Raw genomic sequence first — 25,494 nt, 5'->3', positions numbered from 1 at the left:
ATAAAGTAGTTCATTTGTTAATTTTCCTTCGGCTTAGTCTCTGATTTTCTAGGTCTCCACAGTGGAATGAACTGCCAACTATTCCAGCCTATGTTTTACACAGCGGATGCCCTTCCAGCTGCAATCCAGTACTGAGAAACACCCATAAACTCTCTCATTTACACACTCATACACTACGGCCAATTTAGTTTATCCAAATCACACCACATGTTTTGACTGTAAGGGAAACCGGAGCACCTAGAGGAAACCCATGTGAACATGGGGAGAACATGCAAACTTGACATAGAAATGCTAAATGGCCCAAATGGGACTCAAACCAGTGACCTTCTTGCTGTGAGGCCACAGTGCTAACCACTGAGCCACCATTCCACCCTACCTAAAGATAATTGTTATGTGAGTGGGGACGCTGACAACAGAATGCGGATCCAAATGCAAGTTTATTGAGAATAGTCAGGCAAGCAACAGTCACAATCAGGAGCAAACAGATGTATATAGGCAAATCCAGAGTTGTAGTTGAATATGCAGGCAGATGGTCAAAAGGCAGGCAGCAGACAGAAATAAACCAACAAAACAAAGCGAGGGTCAAAAACACGGCAAGAAAGCTACGTCGTAATGTTCACAATACTGTACATCAAGACTCAGCTTAGACGTGTGTGTTTGCATGCTGTTTAAATAGTCCTTGAAATCAGTTCATGAGCAGCTGCGTCTGTGTGTTTCATCACCAGAACTCAGAACAGGTGTGTGTGAGCAGTGCATAACTGGAGCTTGTAGTCCATATAATGGCAGATTTGTAGTCATATGTGATCTGTGTGTTTGCCAGCGATCTGCCAGGGTTAGATCACTGGTGATTGTGACAATAATAATATATAATAATCTAATAATTTAAGATAACAAAGATGTAATATTAAGATTTTGGTTTTAAATCTGCTCTAAAATTGCTCAGCTATAACCAGATTTACACAAAGGAATGATATAATTAAAATCGTTGGATTTTTTATTTAACTAACGAACAATAAAACCATTGACTACCAATTAGAATCCATCATACATTAGCAAGCATTTACAGCAACCGACGGACAAAAAAAATCAGCTCTTGCATATAATAAACAATGGGCCTCATTCATTTCATCTGACCATGTGTGCGCACAAATTTGCCTTCAAGCGTTTTCTCAGTCATGATTCACCAAAATTTTGATGCTTGTAAAAAGCTGCATTATATTATCAAGCTATCGGGTTTCTTTGCAAAGGCAAAGGAAAGGTCTGTAATCTGCATCTGCATTAAAAGTGTTTATTGTGTTTATTAAAGGTACACTTTGCCGTCATGTATTGTCACTTTATTCATTCATTCATTTTACTTCGGCTTAGTCCCCTTATTTATCAGGGGTCACCACAGCAGAATGAACCGCCAATTTATCCAGCAAAAGTTAACACAGCGGATGCCCTTCCAGCTGCAACCCAGTACTGGGAAACACCCACACCCACACCCACACTCACATTCACAGACATACACTACGGCCAATTTAGTTTACTCAAATCACTTGTAGCGTTGGACTTGTGGGGGAAACCGGAACACACAGAGGAGACCCAGATCAACACGGGGAGAACATACAAACACTGAAATACCCAACCTGGTCTCGAACCAGCAACCTTCTTGCTGTGAGGTGACAGTGCTAATCACTGAGCCATCATGCCACCATATTGTCACTTTATTAACATTGAATCTAACACACAAAAAAAATCTTTAACAGTCTTATAGATCACTGGAAGACATCCAACCACAATTCGGTCACTGAACTGCACTACATTTCCCATTAGGCACCTCACACACACCAGTTCTGGATCACCCATGATGGTAGGGTAATCAGGCAAGTTATTGTATAATGACGGTTTGTTCTGTAGACTATCGAAAAAATTTAAAGGGGCTAATAATTTTGACCTTAAAATGTTTTTTAAAAAATTACAAACTGCTTTTATTCTAGCCGAAATAAAACAAATAAGACTCCAGAAAATACTTTCTCCAGAAAAAAAAATATTATCAGACATACTGTGAAAATGTCCTTGCTCTGTTAAACATCATTTGGGAAATATTTAAAAAAGAAAAAAAATTCAAAGGGGGGCTAATAATTATGACTTCAACTGTATATATACAGCTCTTGGAGTCTTGTTGTTGTTGTTTACCTCAAACATTATAGAGTGTTCTCCTTGTTTAGTCTTTCCGTGTGTGACCCATGCCTTATTTACCTTGTTTGCCACCCCTTCGACCTCTTTGCCTGTGACCTTGACTACGCTTCTACACTCTCAGAAAAAAAGATTTGTACTTAAACATTTGTAATTAAAGGGTCCATATTGGCACCTTAAAAGTATAAATTAGCACCTAAAAATTATAAGAGGAACACTTTTGTACTTGTAATATGTACCCTTGAGGTATTAATATGGACCTTTTAGGTACAAATTTGTGCATTTTGGAAAGGTACCACCCCAGTGACAGCTCAAGTACCTTTATATCTGAGTGTGTAGATTGCCCTTATGATCCTGTTTGTACATGTTGACCATTGCCTGCCTGACGATTCTTAATAAAACTGCATGTGGATTCTCAAATCCGTTGTCCAGCATCCCCTTACGTTACAGTAACACTCCAGTTTTGTCCTATAAAGGGTTAAAGGTCATAGCACAAAAAAAACATCAAAAAATTAGCTCTAACAAATGTAGACTAGACTGTTTTGTCAAATGACAACATAAAAATTAATCTGCAAAGAATATTGCCAACAAACAGCCATTGCTTGCATTTTGAACCAAATGAGAGTAAACAATTTATGAGAAAGTTTCTGTAGTCTATATTTATTATTGGAAAAGGCAAACCAGCACTGTAGCAGAGCTTGTTTACCATTTAGAATATGAATCACGTTGATCACTTTCATCATTCCAGACCATGTTTGTTCTGAAAAGATTTGCGTTGCGGAATGCTCAGATGCTTGCTTTCATCTCTTTAGCTTTTCTTCTTGTGCACTTGTTTGCTAAGATGAACAGCTCAGAGTTATCTCTCTCTCTCTCTCTATCTCCCTGCTCACAGAACCAAAAAGCCAACGACAAGGTCTGAATAGTGTTGACAATGTGGAACATGCTGGAAAAACTGAGTTGGCAGATACTTTTTTGATGGCTTGATGTTTGCTGATTGTCAGATTGGATTGTATCATAGCCCTAAAGTCCTCATGAAATTTAAACAGATCTTTTTTTGGCCTTTATTTTGAATAAATTAGCCTTAAAGTTATATATAATTGTGGTTCTCAATTGTTCTTTTTTCATGAGACCCATATTATGCCATAGTCATTAAGCTGAGACTCATTTCTTAAATGCAGCTGAAGGTAAGATTATTAACCCTTCTGTGATGAATAGTTCTTTTAAAAATATTTCCCAAAAGAGACTTGTTTTTTTCAACACACTTTTTTGATTATGTTGCAAATGTATTAAAAATAAAAAACCTGAAAAATCATATGTTCATAAGTATTCACAGCCTTTGCTCAATACTTTGTTGATGTACCTTTGGCAGCAATTACAGCCTCAAGCTTGGCACACCTGTCTTAGGGAATTTTTGCCCATTCCTCTTTGCAGTACCTCTCAAGCTCCATCAGGTTGGATGGGAAGCGATGATGTACAGCCATTTTCAGATCTCCCCAGAGATGTTCAATAGGATTCAGGTCTGGGCTCTGGCTAGGCCACTCAAGAACATTCACCGAGTTGATGTGAAGCCAATCCATTGATATTTTGGCGGTGTGCTTTGGGTCATTGTCCTGTTGGAAGATGAACCGTCGCCCCAGTCTGAGGTCAAGAGCACTCTGAAGCAGGTTTTCTTTCAGGACGTCTCTGCACATTGCTGCATTCATCTTTCCCTCTATCCTGACTAGTCTTCCAGTTCCTGCTGCTGAAAAACATGGTATTAGCCTAATGATGAGCGGTGCCTGGTTTTCTGCAAACGTAACGCCTGGCGTTCACTCCAAAGAGTTCAATTTTAGTCTCATCAGACCAGATAATTTTGTTTCTTAGGTCTGAGAGTCCTTCAGATGCCTTTTGGCAAATTCCAGGCAGTCTGCTATGTGCCGTCTGGCCACTCTACAATACAGGCCTGATTGGTGGATTGCTGCACAGATGGTTGTCCTTCTGTAAGGTTCTCCTCTCTCCACAGAAGAACGCAGGAACTCAGACAGAGTGATTATCAGGTTATTGATCACAGCCCTGACTAAGGCCCTTCTAACTCCAATCACTGAGGTTAGATGGCCGGCCAGCACAAGGAAAAGTCTTGGTGGTTCCAAACATCTTCTACTTACAGATGTTGTTCTCCACTGTGCTCATTGGAACTTTCAGAGCTGCAGAAATTTTTCTGTAACATTCCCCAGCCTTGTGCCTCATGAAAAACCTGTCTTAGAGGTTTACAGACAATTCCTTTGTCTTTATGCTCGGTTTGTGCTTTGACATGCACTATCAACCCTGGTACCTTATATAGACAGGTGTATGCTCTTTCAAATCATGTCCAATCAACTGAATTGACCACAGGTGGACTCCAATTAAGCTGCTGAAACATCTCCAGAATGATCAGTGGAAACAGACCGTACCTGAGCTCAATTTAGAGCTTCACAGCAAAGGCTGTGAATACTTCTGTACATGTGATTTTTCAGGTTTTTTAATTTTTAATAAATTTGCAACAATTATTTTTTTTTCACATTGTCATTATGGGGTATTGTGTGTAGAATTTTGAGGAAATAAATTAATTTAATCAATTTTGAAATAAGGCTGTAACAAAAAAATAAAATTCTATGAATACTTTCTGGGTACACTGTATAAATGGAAATAATTAATGATTTCTTGTGTGGCCCAGTTCCAATTGATCCACAGACTGGTATCTGGTACTTGTTAAGGACCACTGTTTAGAAGACTTGCAAAATAAGCCTTTTTTAAAGTGAAGTGTTCCTTTAAGGAAACCTTTAGTATGATGATTTCCTCTAATATCATCTTTCATTACTACAGTTACTTGGAAAGGCCTCTTTGTTTGAAAACGGGTTAAGGGTCAGTCATATTTTTATGAATGAATGCGTCATGACACATTTGATAAACTACTGACACACTGACTACAACATTCACTGAGAAAGCACATAATGTAACTTCAAAAGGCACCGGCGGGGTTATGTACAGCCTGTTTCCGTAGGTTTGTAACGTCTGGCTACAGGATCATCATTGTTAGAAACAGTTGAACTTGCGGTCAGCGTGTCACAGCTGTAAGGAGAGATGTCTCCCATTGCCCTGAAGTTGCATCTTTTCGCTCACACAAGAGCAGCTTTGAATGACGAGAGCGTTTTGTCTGAAAGCCGGCATTGATTGAACTGTCTGAAAGCATTAGGACAGCCGGTTTAGTACTTCTCTTATCTGCAGACTTATTAGACCTAATGATGTTTCCTCTCTGGAAAAAAAATAGGATGAACGAGCAACATTACTGTCTGATGACTTCATAGGGCATTCATAGAGGTCTGCACTGGATAATAATGAATAAGGGGATTTTTTTTTGTTCTTGAAATAAGAATTGCAGAGACATTTACACCCTTTGGGTCACAGATCATTGTGACAGTTGGAAAATGCAGACTGAATATGATTAAAATCAGTCACTGACTGAGTGCACTTTCAATGCAAGCTCATAAATCGCTTTAGTGTGTAGATCATTGTAAATTGTTTGCAAACGCATTACTAACTGATAATCCACTTTGAAGAAATGGAAAATTACAAAACTTCCAATTTTTTGAATACTTTTTTACTTACAGAAAAAAAATACTAAATCTTAAGAGTAAAATGCTAGTTTAAACTGGTTTAGCCGTTTTATAACCACCATAATATCACAATGTATTAGGTCAGATTAATATGTCATAATATTCATGATTGAACTATTAATCTTACTTATTTAAAACAGGCTCATTGTGATTAAGTACCCCTGTATACATTTCTGGAGAGTGCAAATTATGTAGCCAGAGGTATGTCTGGGTGCATTTATCTATCTATCTATCTATCTATCTATCTATCTATCTATCTATCTATCTATCTATCTATCTATCTATCTATCTATCTATCTATCTATCTATCTGTCTGTCTGTCTGTCTGTCTGTCTGTCTGTCTGTCTGTCTGTCTGTCTGTCTGTCTGTCTGTCTGTCTGTCTGTCTGTCTGTCTGTCTGTCTGTCTGTTTGTCTGTCTGTCTGTCTGTCTGTCTGTCTGTCTGTCTATCTATGACTGTGTTTTTATAGATAAAACACAGAATACATCACAATTACATTACATTTAAATAATGTCTAATTTACTGTAAAAAAATGTATACATATAACTGCAAATTTGGGCAGCACAGTGGCGCAGTGGGTAGCACTCTTGCCTCAAAGCAAGAAGGTCGCTGGTTTGAACTTCGGCTGGAACAATTGGCATTTCTGTGTGGAGTTTGCATGTTTTCTCTGTGTTGGCGTGGGTTTCCCCCACAGTCCTAAGACATGCGCTATAGGTGAATTGGGTAAGCTAAAATTGTCTGTAGTGTATGTGTGTGAATGGAAGTGTGTGGGTGTTTAACAGTGATGGGTTGTGGCTGGAAGGGCATCCGCTGCATAAAAAAAATGCTGGATAAGTTGGCGGTACATTCTACTGTAGCGACCCCAGACTACAATTTTTCTCAGTGCATTTCTCACAACACTATTTACATTTGCACAACAGTTAATGCATTTCCTGAAACAATTAGCACAAACTGCAAAACCTTGTTGATAACCTGCAAAAACGTGTCACTTGCTCAAAATGGATAGCTCATTCCTCAAAAGCAAGTATTGATGTCAATGAAAGTGTCAGTGTTAGACAACTAATGACTCAAGTAATAAAATGGGGACTATTAGTTTTATATGGAATGACTATGACTATTTTATAGTTAATTTTGACTGACATGACATAAGAAAATGACAATGTTATAAAACAGCAGAGAGTTATATGAAAGCAATTGATGCATGTCCAAAGCATCTGCAATTTGTTGGAAGGAATGAGAAACTGCTACTATGATGTGCACAAATGACTAATTGTTTTGAGAAATGCATTAACTGTTGTGCAAATGTAAATAGTGTTGTGAGAAATGCACCAAAGCCACTGAGATATACTGTAAAACATTTAACTGCAAATTTACTAAAGATTGAAGTGAAAAATATTAACCCTCCTCTGATTTTTTTTTCTTTTTTCAAATATTTCCCAAATTATGTTTAACAGAGCAAGGAAATTTTTCACATTATTTCCTATAATATTTTTTCTTCTGGAGAAAGTCTTATTTGTTTTATTTCGGCTAGAAAAAAGGCAGTTTTTAATTTTTCAAAAACCATTTAAGGTCAATATTGTTAGCCCCTTTAAGCTATATTTTTTCGATAGTCTACAGCAGCGTTTCCCAACCCTGTTCCTGAAGGCACACCAACAGTACACATTTTCAACCTCTCCCTAATCAAACACACCTGAATCAACTTATCATAACATCAGAAGAGACTCCAACACCTGAAGTTAATGGGTCAGAAAAGGGAGACATCCAAAATGTGTACTGTTGGTGTGCCTCCAGGAACAGGGTTGGGAAACACTGGTCTACAGAACAAACCAACATTTTACAATAACTTGCCTAATTACACTAACTTTCCCAGTTAACCCAATTAACCTAAATTGCACATTAAGCTAAATATTATCTTAAAAAAATATCTAGTAAAATATTATTTACTGTCATCATGACAAAGATAAAATAAATCAGTTATTAGAAATGAGTTATTAAAACTTTTATGTTTAAAAACGTGTTGAAAAAAAATCCTATTTCCGTTAAACAGAAATTGGGGAAAAAAATAAACAGTGGGGCTAATAATTCTGACTTCAACTGTAGCTTAATTTCCTTATCTACTGCAAGACCAGTGGCGGGTTTGTTTAATGCGCGCTCTTAACTCTGCAGCAAATGTGATGTTGATATGCAGTATATCATGTGTCCTCAAGCCATAAAGTGCAGCTGTGAGCGAATGAAGATGAATAAACTGTTGTATCAGACATTCTTCACTAGTGACCTCAGTAAATCAGCTCAGTCTCCTCACTGCTGACCATTAGCTTTCTCTTACACCAGAGCGTGTGATATTTAATCTGTGTGTCCCGCAGGTAATGATCTGTTCCTGGTAGCCGTTCATGAGCTGGGCCATGCCCTTGGACTGGAACACTCCAATAATCCTTTGGCAATCATGGCGCCTTTCTACCAGTGGATGGACACGGAAAACTTCGAGCTGCCTGAGGATGATCTCCGTGGAGTCCAGCAGATTTACGGTAACCTGATGAATTTGGTCGGAGCCTCATAACTCATTTGGGTCCAAAAATCTGTAGTTTTCAGTAATGGATTTAGAAAAAGATCTTTTTTTTTTATTTTTCATTATTATTATTTTTTTTTTTTACAATTATTTTCTTAAAGAAATATAACGCATTTTGTGTTTTTGGTCATTTTGATACATTCGAAGACCAAATTATTAGCCCCCCCCAACCCCCCCCCCCCCCCCCCCCCCAAACCCACATTTCCCAAGTGATATTTAATTTTTCACAGCATTCTTTTTCTTTGGCTGAAATAATATAAATATAAATATATACAGTGCTCAACATAAATGAGTAAGCCCTATTTTGAAAATGAATATTTTTATCCATTTCTCAGTGAATATCAGTAATATATTTTGGTGCATTCTATATATATATTTTAAACAGAAATATTAAAATAATATTTCAGTCAATAAGCGTCTTTAGAAATAGAAAAATTATATATTTAAATTAATCCGACATATTGGAAAAGAAAACAACAAACTACAAAATTTCAACCAAAATTTATTCTTTTTTTGTTTCTCTTGAATTTTTCTTTTTATTGAATATTTTTCCCTAATATACAGTTGAAGTCAGAATTGTTAGCCCCCCTGTTTATTTTTTGCTCCAATTTCAGTTTAACGGAGAGAAGATTTTTTCAACACATTTCTAAACATAATAGTTTTAATAACTCATTTCTAATAACTGATTTATTTTATCTTTGCCATGATGACAGTAAATAATATTTGACTAGATATTTTTCAAGACACTTCTATACAGCTTAAAGTGACATTTAAAGGTTTAACTAGGTTAATTAGGTTAACTAGGTAGGTTAGGGTAATTAGGCAAGTTATTGTATAACGATGGTTTGTTCTGTAGACTAATTAAGTGGCTAATAATTTTGACCTTAAAATGGTTCATAAAAAATTAAATACTGCTTTTTATTTCAGCCAAAATAAAACAAATAAGACTTTCTCCAGAAGAAAATATATTATCAGAAATACTGTAAAAAATACCTTGCTCTGTTAAACATCATTTAGGAAATATTTTAAAAAGAAAAAGAAAATCAAAGGGGGCTAATAATTCTGATTTCAACTGTATACATTTGGGTTTCCTAATTTTGGACCGTTATCATAAGTTCTTTTGTTAGGCTTCAGTACTGACTAATCTTGTAACAGATGACACTGGACAATGGAGATGAGGATCGATGTGCAGTTTATCAATAAAAGTAGTCAGGCAGGCGAATGGTCAGTACAGGCGGCAAAGAATCAATAATGTGAAAACAAGGCAAGGATCAAAACACAGAAAGACTAGACAGGATTGACGCTTTGTAAGGCTGCAGGTTAATAATGACCAAGACTCAGCAAAGTGTGTGAGAATGTGAGGTGTATAATGGCTCGTTTCCACTGACTGGTATGGTACGGTACAGTTCGGTTTGGTACGGGTCACCTTTATCAGGCTTGTGTTTCCAGTAACAAGGGTACCCTTTTGGTGGGCGTGGTGTATGACAGAGTTTCAGTCGACGTCATTCTCGCTCGAGGAAATGTCTACAATAAAGCTGTAGGGGTCATTCACATATCAAATGAAAAGCACTTCTCACAAAACAGATGCTTCATACACATAAATACTTGTGTAGAAATGTTTATTACTAACTTTTCAATGAACATGAGTTGATTATAACTGCAGATCAATGACCGTGCGAAACTACATAAAAGAACATATATAAACAAATACAGCCCTTTACAGTCTCCGATATGTTACCAACTACAGAAGAACTACATATAGCAGACATTTCGTCCATATTTAGGTTCAAAACAACACAAAATATAGCCCACAGTCAGTGAAAACCTCTTATCTGTGTATGTAATCTTCAGCAGCACATGTAGCCTCTGTTAGAGAGTAATTCCGTCATTCCCAGTTCATATTAGTCCAAAAGGTGAAGATAATAAGTTAGTTATACATGGCATTTTGTTCATGTTTGCTGAAAAATAATGTGCTCCTTTTTTTCCGGCTTCTCCTTTGTTTCTTCACGCTTCACTCTTGCGTTTGTCAGTGTCTGACGGGATCAGGTTTCAAAAGCACGTCAATAATCAAGCGCAGGTTATTATCATCAGCTCAAGAAGTTTGTTATTTCAGATATAATGTTAGACGCGCACGAGCGCTAGCAAGAAAGCGAAACCGCTCGCGCCTCAGACTGCCTCGTAAAAAACTACGGGGCACAGGGTAAATCTGCTCTTCTTCTTGGCTTTGTGGCTGTTCATCAAGACGACGACAAGGTTTGTTTGAGCCCAGATCGACCATTGCTCGTTATTATATGTATATATAATTCCGCTATAATCTCTCGCTGTGTATTTCAAACATGGCGGGATTTTTGTTTTCATTCTGGCTTGTTGCGTAAGGAAATGACGCCTCTCTGTAAACCAATAGCGTTCAGCTGCGCGTCTAGCTCCGCCTTTTGGTACCATTTCTCGTGTTTGGTACCCTTTCGAAAGGGTGCCGAAAAAGTGGTATGGTACGGTTCGGTTCGGTCCGCCTTTTGACAGTGGAAACGGCCATAAAAGCGTACCAAACCGTACCGTACCGTACTGTACCACTTAGTGGAAACGGGCCATTTGTTAATCATGAGCCTCAGCTGTGTTTGTGTGTGTGTGTTTGTGTGTGTGTCAGTGTCTGAATGATTGTCATGCCCCATTCACATGGGGCGTCAGCTTCAACGCTTCCCATTCAAACTGCATTGTGGATCGTTCGGGGCCACTTCAAAGGCACTGCAGAAAATAGGATTTGCTCATTTTTTCAAGCGCCAACGGAAGTATCAGCCAATCAGACCACTGTATGCAAATACACCAGCTCAGACAGTGGCCTATTGTTGACTAATTTCATTGGCTGACGCTGCTATGACGATCGCGTCAGCCCCAACTTCAGACACGCCCTCTGTCAAGCGTTGTCGCTGAAGCCCCGTGTGAATCCAGCTGTGGCCGGAGTGATGAGTGCAAAGACTTCTGGGAGTTGTAGTTCATATCAGGGGCACATGTGTAGTGCCCCAGTGATCTGCACCAGCTAGATCGCTGGTGATTGTGACAAATCTAATGTAAATGCACAAATTTATATTTATGTTAACAACTCATCAATGCTCGTCAATTTCTGATCACAACAATAAATTATTAGTGGTTTTAAAAGGATGATTCTACAGGACCTGGCATGCAAAATTCATAATATACCTATACACTTTACCAATAGTGTTTAATACAAGATTCACTGTGCATTTTTTCAGGTCTGGTGCTTTTCATTTTCAAACCCTGTTCATTGTTTTTCTCTTTATCAGCTGCTTTATCATCAGTAAGAACTGGCTGAAAATGTTTATAGGTTTACAGCTTTAGATTTTGTTTTGTTAGCTGTTAGTTTCCTGGTTAATGTGGTTATCATAAACACGTGCTGTTGTAAAACATTTATTTTGTTTGCTTAAATGCAGTAAGCAGTTTTTTAGGGAGTAGGTCGGTTTGCTTTGCCTGGCCGGTTTCCTTTGAAATAATCTGGTCTTTGTGGACTCAGTAATGTTTATTTAAGTTTGGCATGAGGGAGATAAAGCTGTGAGGGAGCACTAGAGTCACTTTACATGAAGCTTTGATCGCGACCTGGCAGCTTATTTATCAATTCATTTATATTTGCGGTGACGACTGGCACCATTGCTATTGTTATACTTTGTTGATCTAGTTTATTTTATGAATTATAAAGGAAATAAAATTTGTTATTTTATGACAGTCAAACAGAAAAACTCCTTTTCTTCCCAATATTTCATTTTTTTTTATTATAATAGGTATTAATATAAATTATCTATTATGATTACTCATAATGCAACTGAATTTTATGAATACTTTTATTCATTCATTCGTTCATTCATTTTCTTTTCGGCTTAGTCCCTTTATTAATCTGGGGTCGCCACAGCAGAATGAACCGCCTACTTATCCAGCATATGTTTTACGCGGCGGATATGTTTGGCCTTCCAGCTGCAACCCATCCCTGGGAAACATCCATACACAATTTAATTTAATTTAATTTAATTTAATTTAATTTAATTTAATTTAATTTAATTTAATTTAATTTAATTTAATTTTAATTTAATTTAATTTAATTTAATTTAATTTAATTTAATTTAATTTAATTTAATTTAATTTAATTTATTATAAGGTTACAGATGTAAAATTTAATTTAAAGACGTTTAATTTAATTTAATTTAAAGATTTTCAATTTAATTTTAATTTAATTTTATTGAATTGTAAAGATGTACAACTTAATTTAATGTAAAGATGTACAATTTAATTTAATGATGTTCAAATTAATTTAATTTTAATTTAAGATTAAAGATGTACAATTTAATTGCAAAGATGCATTATTTTATTTTATTTTAATTAATTAATAATTAATTAATTAATTAATTAATTAATTAATTAATTAATTAATTAATTTATTAATTAATTAATTTATTAATTAATTAATTTATTTATTTATTTATTTATTTATTTATTTATTTATTTATTTATTTTATTTTATTTTATTTTATTTTATTTTATTTTATTTTATTTTATTTTATTTTATTTTATTTTATTTCAAAACCATAGTTTGTTGGGATAGGAAAATGTTTACTATTTAAAAATTTGGAATCTAAACTCAACTACTGAGAAAATGGTCTTCAAAGTAGTCTAAACTAAGTTGCATAGCAAAAAATAGCATATTATTAATCAAAGATCAAGTTTTGATATATTTACACTAAATATGATCGTTACTTAATAATGTAATGATTTTTATCATAAAAAGAATCAATAATTTGGACTCATACAATGTATCATTAGCTATTGCCAAAAATATATCTGTGCAACTTGCTTTGTGGTCCTGCAGGGTTACTAATGACACACCTTTAATTGCTGCAGATACTAAAGTAGTTCCACCCTTTTACTCGTAGGACCCCCAAGCAGCTCTCCGACCCAGGCGCTGCCCACTGTGACCCCGCGACGTCCGGCTCATCCAGACCCTAGAGCTCCTAATCCTCCTAAAAGTCCTCCAGGAGCACCTCCTCGCCGCCCAGACAAGCCTCGCACCACCGACCGCCCGGATCACTATGGCCCCAACATCTGTGAGGGCAATTTCGACACCGTCACCATGCTCAGGGGAGAGATGTTTGTTTTTAAGGTGAGACCCTCACTATCTAAACCTTGTTTCATTTTCATTACTTTACAGGACTGGCAATTTAAAGGCACATTATGCCATTTTTGCCTTTAGAGGGTCTGTTTTCACAACAAACAAAGGCGTAGTTTGATTATGAGAGAGGAATCATGGGATATGTGGTCTTCGTTTCATCCATACTCACAGCTGTGATCATGTGAAAATGAAACAGCACTGTTTTAATCAACACAGGCTTCTTGTGAAAACGTACCTCTGTATATATTTCTGGATAGCGTGAATTTAATTTAATTTAATTTAATTTAATTTAATTTAATTTAATTTAATTTAATTTAATTTAATTTAATTTAATTTAATTTAATTTAATTTAATTTAATTTAATTTAATTTAATTTAATTTAATTTAATTATTACTTTACAGGACTGTCGATTTAAAGCCATAGTATGTCATTTTTGCCACTAGAGGGCGCGTATTCACAACAAAGAAAGATGTAGTTTGATTTTGAGTGTGGAATGATGGCAGTTGTGGTCTTCGTTACATCCATACTAACGGCTGTGATCATGTGAAGATGAAACAGCAGTTTTATTCAACACTTTTTGTGAAAACGTACCTCATATACATTTCTAGAGAACACAAATTATATAGCTAGATCTACATATGGCTGCATTTAATTATAAAACAAACTCTACGGGGCGGTACGACGCTTTTCGCGCTACCATTTGTACCATCGCGCTTACCTTTGTATCGATGGCATTTCTGCGGTTACCAGTTTGCCCAGTAGCTTGCCATGTACGTTTGCGGACTTGAGATGCAGAGAGAAGTTGACTGTGATGATGGGGTTCAAGACTGGTGAAGAACACTTCCAGAAAGCAGGTAAAACAAAACGCAAAACATAAAATAAACAAGTAAATAACAGGGTGAGAATGTGGTAAAATCTGAAAATGTGGTACAAATCAGGGGGCTTTTCTTTTTCTGGATTGCAACGCAATAAACACAGCAACAGACGTACAACAGAAACAAGAGGGACAAGAGAGACTGGTGAGTGTTCTGGCACACGCTTTTATGCCGGGTGGTCTTGGCCTATTGGACATGACGTCAAAGTGACATCAGCAGGAAGGAAATGATTGACGGATAGATTGACCAATAAACGGAACCTGAGAATATGAAGCAGATACGAGAGAACAGAGAGAGAGAGAGAGAGAGAGAGAGAGAGAGAGAGAGAGAGAGAGAGAGAGAGAGAGAGAGAGAGAGAGAGAGAGAGAACACAAACAGGGCACAAGCATGTAACAATTATACTAAATACATGTTAAGCTTCTGTTATAATGCTGCTTTGTGGAGTCTAATCTAACACACAACATTTAAAGCTTTTTTATATCTCCCTGTTTTCTACAATACCAAACTAGAAACCGAGGATGTATGACATAATTAGCATGGGCACAAAGGACACGATCCATCTTACTAGTAATTTCTTATTTCTCTGGATTGTAATATTCTTTGAAATATTTGGCATAACTTAAGTATATACTGTACGTCAGCAAAAAATATGACACTGTTACAGCAGTTTTTAGATATTTGAATGAACAAATCTTACATATTGTGCCTTTACTGCATACATTTAACTAATTAGTCAATGAAAGCCATCAGATTTGTCTCTTTTTAAATTTCATATTGATAATAATTGGGGAGGAATGATTCAGGACAACAACTAAAATGCAAGATATTGAGGCAATAATGCCTTGTATGAGTTTTTCTTCCTCTCATATTTGTGTCATATGATATAGTTAAGCAATATCACATGAGGAACAAGTACAGTAAGTATCACACAAGGGATGTTTATGTCCTGCACAGCACGAGTGCAAACAGAATACTGGAGCTACAGTAAATGATTCAATGAACCAATGAGCTATTCATATACTTCATTGCTGAATAAAACTATTTGTTTACTTAAATGAATAAAAAAAATCAATAACTCAGAGACCTACTATTTAGATATGTACACTATACCTTCTGGCTGTTTCAGTTTCTTCTTAATTTCATTAAAAACAAAATATGTCATATTTTTGTATTAATAATAATAGTTAAAAATATAAAGGGATAGTTAACTGGTTTACCCCCAAAATTAAATCATGCATCATCATCATAAAATATTTCTTTAAGCTAATTTTTGCAAATGTCTACTAGACACTTATTATATTTACAATAACAGTAATGAATTTTGGTAACATGCTATGAAGTACTGCCACCCAATAACATGAATTGTGGCTTAAAATAAAGTGTTACGATAATGTTTATTTGGGGATCGTGTCTCAGTCAAACAGAATTCCCACAGGTCATGGAATTTCTGGAATATCATAGAACTTAATAAGGTCCATTCCGGCTATTATGCTATTATGGTCAGCTATTATGGTTAGGCTGTTTTTCACCTCCATTTTATTCCTTTCATGCTCATCAACTGTCATTTAAGTCAAATGAATTCACCAGACAGTACCTGTTAATTAAGGCTAATTAAAGCTAACATGTTTATTAACGCTAACATGCTAACATGTTCATTTTATGTAACGTAATGTGTGTTTATATAGTGATTTTATCGTGGCCATACACCCAAAGCACCTCACAGTCATGGGGGAGGGTGGGGGATCTCTCAACCCCACCACCAGTGTGCAGCATCCACTTGGATGATGCGACAGCAGCCACAGGACAATGGAACCAGTGCGCTCACCACACACTAGCTATAGGTGGAGTGGAGAGATAATGGTATCAATCAATTCGGTGGATAGGGATGATTGGGAGGCCATGATGGGTAAAAGGCTGATGGACGGGACACTTTGGCCAGGACACTGGGGTTACACCCCTACTCTTTATGAAAATGCCATGGGATTTCTTTTAATGACCACAGAGAGTCTGGACCTTGGTTTGACATCTCATCCGAAAGACGGCGCTCACTGACAGCATAGTGTCCCCTTCACTATACTGGGGCATTAGGACCCACACAGACAGCAGGTTGAGCGCCCCCTGCTGGCCTCATTAACACCACTTCCAACAGCAACCTAGTTTTCCCATGTGGTCTCCCAGCCAGGTACATTTTAAGAGCTTTGGCTCAAAAATTAACACTTCAAAGATAAAAATGTCAAAATATAAAAAATTTAAAAAGTTAGCAAACAATAAGTTAGCAGTTGTAAAAAGTTTAAAAACTACTATTGAGCTATCAAATACGCATGTAGAGCACTTCCCAGCCATGAAAACAGTAACTACTACAGATTTTTTCTAAAATCTGAGGTAAACTATCTATTGTTGTTCTCATAGTGACTATTAAAATCCTGCCAAATAATATTCAAGCTAAAACCATTTTAATATTATGCAAAGCAAAACATCAGCTTGTTTTTATATTCGTTCCTCAAGGAAATTCAGCTTTAATTAAGTAAATATTAGAGAATTGATTTATGGCTTACATATTTCGTTAAATTCAAATTTTAATCCATTGACAGCCCTTGTCTGTAGTGAAATATGTGTCTGGCATGTTTTTCATTGGCTTCGTTGGATTCACTCCACCACTGAATGGTGAAAAAAACATGTTGAGTTCCAGGTGAAAGCACTGACACACAGGTGAAGGCCTGCTGTGCTCGGCCTGCTCTCAATCAGGCTTTGTTGGGCAATGGGCCGTAAAACCCCCAGCACCGCTCTTTGTTACGGGGCAGCGCTCCATAAAGAGGAAAGGAGTCGTGTTTTTGAGTCTGGAGTTGATCAAGAGATTCCTCAGACTTTATCTCCTTTTGCTGGAGTTGCGGTTTTGTGGTCGGGTCACGTCATGTGATTCGCTGTTGCATGAAAGAAGTGCTCTCTGTGACGGAGGATCTTTAGTTCCTGAAAAACACAACCGCATCATATGATCTTTCGCTTTCGGTCCATTAGATGAAGTAGGTGCATTATTTTGCTTTAGTCTTGCTGGTGAAAATCGATTTAGGGAATACAGAAGACTGAAAAAATATTCACACGTGGAAATGTGTGACTAAACAGATTTTATACATGAAAATAAAACCTAATGATGTCATTTAGGAAACATGACTGCTGTGCTGTGGTTAGCCATGTGGATGCAATTAATAATATCAGAATTAAATCCTTTCTTCCAGAAAATTATTATTTATTATTACTATTATAATTCATTTTTTAAAATCTTTTAAAACAAATAATTTTATATCTATTATATAATTTAGGCTGGTAGAATAATCATTCATTCAGCTTAGTCACTTCCCTGCAGGCACAGGACATCAACATGACGTCATATTGATGTTGGATTTAGTTTGGATATGAAAATCAGGTTGACGTCAGAACCCAACATCAGGCCGACAACAATGTCCAACGTCCTACTTAAAATCTACCTAAAATCAACCAAATGTCAACGTCGAATCATGTTACACCTTGACGTTGTGTGGACGTTGCCACTATGACATCTATCAGACGTTGGATTTTAGTCACTTTCCAACACAACCTAAAATCAACCAAATATCAACGTAATTTGACGTTATTGGATGTCAAAATAACATTGTCCTTGGACGCTGGCTAGACATTGAAGTTTGGTCACCTGACATCATGACCTAAATCTAACCTAATATTAACGTCTTATGTTGTGTGCCTAATGGGCTTATTCATCAGGGGTCGCCACAGTGGAATGAACTGCCAACTTATCCAGCATATGTTTTACAGAGCAGATGCCTTTCCAGCTGCAACCCACTACTGGGCAACATCCATACACACTCATTCACAAACATACACTTTTACTGTAACACTTGTACTTTTACTGGCCAATTTACTGTAGTTTATTCAATTCACCTATAGCTCATGTCTTTAGACTGTGGAGGAAACCCACACAAACACGGGGAGAACATGCAAACGCCACACAGAAATACCAACTGACCCACAGTTGGAACCAGTGACCTTCTTGCTGTGAGGCGACAGTGCTAACCATTGAGCCACCATGCTGCCCCTACTAGAATATAATTGTAACAGATCAGAGAGAAGACAAAGGCGGATTATTAAAAAGAATGGATATTTAATGATACTTAAACAAGGTAAAAGAGGGTTATTCAGAACAGAAATATCATCAATACCATCATTATAGAAGAAAACAAAACAAACAGAACTTAACTTAACTTAACTTAACTTTGGGTGACAAATGTAACAAGATGATTCCGGTGGATGTAAAACCAGTACAGGATTACCAGGGCAAGATACCAAATGGGATGACAGACAAACTGATGAGCAGGCAGACAGGATGTAATGACAATAAGTGCTATGTAGCTTAAGAGAAAAAAGTCAGGGTACTAACGAGTAGATCAGACAGTGAATGTTCCAGGCTTATATAGCGTGAGCTAGTGATGAGCAACAGGTGAAATTGATAAGTATTCTGGTGATTGAGGCTGTGCAGGTGCAGTGAATGAATCTGATGGTCCGGAAAGATTCCTGACAATAATACACTAAAATAAACCTTAATATTAATTTTAAGTTGAATCAAATTAACCTTATGAGTCATTTTAACTTAAATTACATTTAACACATTTTAAGCAGCTTGTGTAACTTAAAATAATTAAGTTAAAACATGATTAACTTCATTTAATGAGTTATGATGGCAATTCATTTTGCTGTCTATCTTATTATCTTTCTTTTTCTTTCCGTAAATTTTTTCTTTCTTTTTCTTTTTTCTTTTCTTTTTTCTTTTTTTTTTTTACTAATCTGGTAAAACAGGGAATAAGCCGAATAAAAGCAAGGGAATGAATAATAAGTTATGGTTAACATGAAAACAGATGTTGTCATGACTTATTGATCATATTGAACTTATTGCCATATCATAAAATCAAATTGACTTAAAACATCAAGTTGAATCTTGTATAACCTAAACTTACATTAGGAAACTAATGGTTAGGAACTACAAAAAATGGTCAATATTTGTTTATTTTGATCATATCACATCTTTGTAATTGTTATTATAAATGGCGACACGGTGGCTCAGTGGTTAGCACTGTCGCCTCACAGCAAGAAGGTCACTAGTTCGAGTCCCGGCTGGGTCAGTTGGCATTTCTCTGTGGAGTTTGCATGTTCTCCCTGTGTTGGCGTGAGTTTCCTCTGAGTGCTCCGGTTTCCCCCACAGTCCAAACACATGCGCTATAGGTGAATTGAATAAACAAAATTGGCCGTAGTGTATGTGTGTGAATGAGTTCATTCCGCTGTGGCGACCATTGATGAATAAAAGGACTAAGCTGAAGGAAAATGAATGAATAAATGAGTTATGGTGTTTTTATTAATGATTAATTGAAGAAAAAAGAAACAAAACAGCATTTATTTGAAATAAAAATGACATTATAAACGTGTAAAACTATTACTTTGATTAAGTATTTTAATGTCACTTTTGATCAATTATATCAATTATCGTTGCTAAATAAATAATTCAATTAACTTTAGCATGGAAATGTGTAGCATTTTCCACAAACAAATAAGTATTACGCATCGATAACTATTATAACCTTGCTACAACCTTGTACAACACAATTGTAATGGTGAGCAAGGGGAAAGCTTACTGGACTTACTTCAGTATTACAGTATTTAAGTAAATCTGAATGTATTTTTCCAACAGGTGTTAATGTTTAATACTGTAGATCTCAGTAGTTATTGCAAGTTATTCATTAGACAGCAATAGATGCCCTTGAGTGAAGGGCCACCCAGCAGTAATCTACAGTACATGTCCTGTGTACAGTATAAAAGGCCAGGATTGTGTGTTACTCTCTATGTAAGAAAACCCCCCAAAAACATAAGTTTCTTCATGACTGTTTTCATTTATGTAAAAACAAGGTGTGTGTTTTTCTCTCTCTCAGTGTGTGTGTGTGGTGCTTTTGTTGAGGAGTGTGTAGGGAGAAAGCGGGATAAATTTAGAGTGTGCTGGCCACAGAATCAGCTCTGGTTTTAATTTGGGCTTGGTTTGGAACACTCACACAGTCTTGAGTGTAATGGATACATTGTGTGTGTAGGTGTGCATGTGTATGTGTGTGTGTACATGTCATTTACACCATGTGTTTGCCTTCATCTGTATAGAATGCATTCTTGATTAGTTTGTGTTAGCAAGCTTTTATTATAACTGAAGCTCATATTAAGGGTCAGGGCTTAGGTGTCATGACAAAACATTTATGTTTCTTGATGTTCACTAATAATGTCAATACATTTCAATGCAATTTTTACAATTACTTTTTGCTAAATAATTTGTAAACATTCTTTTATTTTGTAAAAATAAATCAAGGCTGTCACATGGTCCCTCAGATATTATTCTAATATGCTGATTTGGTGCTCTTTTATGATCAGTTATTATTGGTGTTCAATCAATATAAGTTCATGTTATTGTCAGTGATAAAAACATTTGTTCTGCTATGTGGTTTGCTTTGTAAATAAACAACAACAACAATAATATTTAGTAGTGCTGGGCAAAGATTAATCAAGATTAAGCACATATCACATACATATTTCATGTACAGTACATGTGACACACACATACATTGAAACAAAACTATACAAAACAGTTTTGTTACATACATGGATGTGTATTATATACACATATGTATTTTTTATCTAAATAGAAATAAACATTTTCTCAAATATATGCATGTCTGTGTGTATTTATTTATACATAATAAATTTACACAGCACACATACTTAAATTATGTCAAAACATCTTTTATTTAGAATATGATTAATCGCGATGAATACTAAGTTCAAAATTACAGCATTTGTTTGAAATAACATCTGTAACGTTATGCATGTCTTTACTTTTATATTACACCTTTTTAATTATATCACACAATTAATCATTATAAAATCACATGAATGAACATAAGCATCAGATAATATATTAAATGATTTTTGAGGGATCATGTGATAAATACATTGCAATACTATATATATATATATATATATATATATATATATATATATATATATATATATATATATATATATATATATAAATTTTGAATAGCTGCTTTCTATGTGAATATAAACTTGCTGGCCACTTTATTAGGTACACCGTACTAGTACCGGGTTGGCCCCCCTTTTGCCTTCAGAACTGCCTTAATACTGGAAATATCCCTCTGAGATTTTGGTCCATATTGACATGATAGCATCACGCAATAGCTGCAGATTTGTCAGCTGCACATCCATGATGCTAATCTTCAGTTCAACCACATCCAGAAGGTTCTCTATTGGATTAAGATCTGGTGACTGTGGAGGCCATTTGAGTACAGTGAACTTATTGTCATGTTCAAGAAACCAGTCTGAGATGATTCGTGCTTCATTATGTGGTGCATTATCTTGCTGGAAGTAGCCTTTAGAAGATGGGTACACTGTGGTGTTGATACAATACTCAGTTGGTACTAAGTGTGCCAAGAAAATATCCCTCACACCATTTCACCACTATTTGAACCATTGATACAAGGCAGGATGGATCCATGCTTTCATGTTGTTGATGGCAAATTCTGACCAGCTGAAATCGAGACTCAGACCAGGCAACGTTTGTCCAAACTTTTATTGTCTAACCTTGGTGAGCCTGTGCGAATTGTAGCTTCAGTTTCCCGTTGTTAGCTGACAGGAGTGGCACCCGATGTGGTCTTTTGTTGCTGTAGCCCATCTGCCTCAAGGTTGGATGTGTTGTTTGTTCAGAGATGCTCTTCTGCATTCCTCGGTTGTAACGAGTGGTTATTTGAGTTACTGTTGTGTTTCTATAAGCTGGAACCAGTCTGGCTATTCTCCTCTGACCTTTGGCACTTGTGCCCACAGAACTGCCACTCTCTGGATATTTTCTCTTTTTCAGACCATTCTCTGTTAGCCCTAGGGATGGTTGTGAGTGAAAATCCCAGTAGATCAGCAGTTTCTGAAATACTCAGACCAGCTCGTCTGGCACCAACAACCATGCCATGTTCAAAGTCAGTTAAATCACCTTTCTTCCTCATTCTGATGCTCGGTTTGAACTGCAGCAGATCATTTTGACCAGGTCTACATGCCTAAATGCATTAAGTTAAATACATAGAATGCATTTATTAAAGTCTTCAGTCCTAGGGATTAAAATTGGTAATTAATAACTGAGTTTTCATTTTTGGGTGAACTAACCCTTTAAATCTGATTATCTTCCTGTTAACTATTATTGGTTAGGAGAATGTTTAGGGAAGTTTGTAGGCTTAGAAGCCTAGAAAAACCTTTTTTGGTCTGGAGGAGCACCAGAAACCCTCCTATTTTTGGCAGTACACATATCAGCTGAGGGTTGAGAGACTGCTAATAAACCTGCGCTCCATTAGGACAGAAATACACAAGCATCATCGCCCAGCCGCTGATTCATCTCTTACTGTCTGCTCAGGGTCGCTGGTTCTGGAGAGTGCGGAGGAACAGAGTGCTGGATAATTACCCCATGCCTATCGGACACTTCTGGAGGGGTCTGCCGGGAGACATCGACGCCGCATATGAGAGGCATGATGGGAGATTTGTGTTTTTCAAAGGTATTTCCCCGTTCTAACTGCACTTGAACACTGATATAGCTCTGTGCTTCTAAAAGTTAATATAGACCATAAAAATGTTATATCCGCGAGAGGAATTATTACCCAGGCTGGCAGCGTTACATCACGTTGAAGTGCTTTTTACATTAGAACAAGCCATCTATTTCCCCATTTGTCATTTAGTACAGGAAGCGTCCTTGATTTCCCTCAGCCACTAAAGTGTTAGTCTGATGGATTTTACAGGTAGGGTTTCAATGACACTGCTTTTTTGGTTTATATATGGATTTAAGGTGAATGGACAATTTCATTTGAAGCTGTATAATTCTGAAGATTGACTATAAATTTTTAGAAGAAGCAAATCACAGTGAATACTTTACCTCACATTTGATGAAAAATGTCCAGCTATTATTAATTTTTCTATAGATTTTCTTATTGTGAATAAATGTAAATAACCTAAAAATGACTGCAAAATCACCGAAATAATATAATGTAAGCCATTCCACTTATATGTTTATGAGCATTCTTGACTGCCTGAGCTTTTTTATGTCATTCGATGCAAACATTGGTTTATTCTTGCTGTGGTATATTTGCAGTTTTCACAAGAAGTTATCCAGCTAGATAACTTTACCATAGTGACATATTTAAATGATTTTAATTTAAAAATCGAAACTAAATATTAAAACCTGTGAGCCTTAAAATCACATGAATAACAAAGGTTCAGAGTTGGGCAAGCCATTTTGAAATTTAATCTATAACCCGTACTAGTATCTATTTTCATGTTGCTAGTGCGTATTTTTTAGATACTAGTATCTTTTCCATTAATTTCTACTAGTTAAGTAATACTAGTTCTTGTTTATTAGACACTAGTACTTATTTTAATATTGATTAGTAACTATTCTGTTGTTACTAGTAAGAAATTAAAATTTTTTCATAGATTTCTATGGAATCTGTCAATCAGATATCAACTATTCAGTTGTGACTAGTATGTATTCCAGCTGGGACTAGTACATATTTGTATGTACTAGTAGTTAATCATTAGGTACTAGTACTTATTAATTAGATACTAGTATCTATTTAATTGATACTGGTGCTAATGTATTAGATACTAGTAGTTACTCGTTGGGCATAATACTTATTCATTATATTTATATTTAATGGATACTAGTACTTATTAAATAAATACTGGTACCAACATTAGATACCAGTAACTATTAAATAGATACTAGTAGTTATTCATTAGTACTAATATTTATGTATTAGACACTAGTACTGTATCTTTTATAACTATTGCTAGTACCAATTCTTATTCTACTAGTCAGTTCTGCTTTTTACTCATCTTATGTTATGACTAGTCCAAATGAAAGAGTAGTATGGCAAGCCATTTTGACATTTAATCTATAGTCAGTACTAGTATCTATTTTCATGTTACTAATACTTATTTTTTAGATACTAGAATCGATTCCATTAAGTACTAGTACCTATTCATTAGATACTAGTGCTTATTCATTTGATACTAGTGCCTAATCTTTAGATACTCATGCTAGTCCCACTTCATAATAAGTGTCGCTTATACCTTAGAACTTACACAGTAACTAGATGTGTAAGTAGTATGTAACTACAGTGTATGTACACACTGGTACATAGTATTTACTTGTGTAATACTGGTGTAACTACACTAACTAGAGTTAATATTCTTCATTTGAACATCTCTTGGTAGCATCTCATTCACACTATGAGCAACTCACAGTGGCAAAGCAACAAGCGATTGTTCATTTCATTGGAGAGCGAGCGACTTCCGGCGGCCTCCATTTGCGCGAGTGACCAGGGCGACCAAGAGAGCATCTCAAGCAATGTGACAAAGTTGAGAATCCTTTAACTTTATGCAAATTAAGAGGGACTTTCTTGAGTGACAGCCAATACGAGCATTAGAGCTCACATGATTCTCTCTCAGCTTTTTTAGAGGCCGGTTGTAATCGTACTGTATAGACCTACACAGACCTGTTTGAAGCAGATTAGAAGGCAGCTACAAAGTCACTGCTAGTGTGAATGAGGCATAAGAGTGGATTTCTATCTATCATAGTTCAAGAGAAGCAAAATAATGCTTAACAAATAAGGAGAATAATAAAATGAATAAAATGAACAAGGAAGCACAAAACAAACACACCAAAACTTTAAACCTACACAAAAGTATATAAGGACGCTTACTGGACTTTTAAATTGGACAATTATTGGCACTGTAAGCAATAAATTACATAAAAACCCTATTTTGTGGTGACACATGACAACTTAGCTGAATAATAAGCCATGGGTACACATGCCTTTTCCTCCCTCCATTGTCGCTATGCGAACGCCATCTTGTTTTAATTTTTCTGATTGGTCCAAGCCAGTCCCGTGATTCACTTCTAGCAATCTTACTGGAGGATCTCAAAAACTTGCAGATGAGCA

General features: G+C 36.1%; 1 protein-coding gene across 1 annotated transcript in view; it reads left to right on the top strand.

Annotated features, from left to right (window-relative positions):
- The window catches only part of mmp15b (matrix metallopeptidase 15b), a 61,586-nt gene that overhangs the window by 27,160 nt on the left and 8,932 nt on the right, over positions 1-25,494 (top strand). Inside the window, 3 exon segments of the mRNA XM_056462321.1 lie at positions 8,174-8,335; positions 13,311-13,537; positions 22,914-23,052. Coding sequence (XP_056318296.1) covers positions 8,174-8,335; positions 13,311-13,537; positions 22,914-23,052 — 528 coding nt within the window.

The sequence above is a fragment of the Danio aesculapii genome, chromosome 7, assembly GCF_903798145.1.
Source record: "Danio aesculapii chromosome 7, fDanAes4.1, whole genome shotgun sequence".
In the NCBI taxonomy this organism is placed as follows: domain Eukaryota; kingdom Metazoa; phylum Chordata; class Actinopteri; order Cypriniformes; family Danionidae; genus Danio; species Danio aesculapii.
Note: the sequence above shows the minus strand (reverse complement) of the source record. Positions and strands in the feature narration are given on the sequence as shown.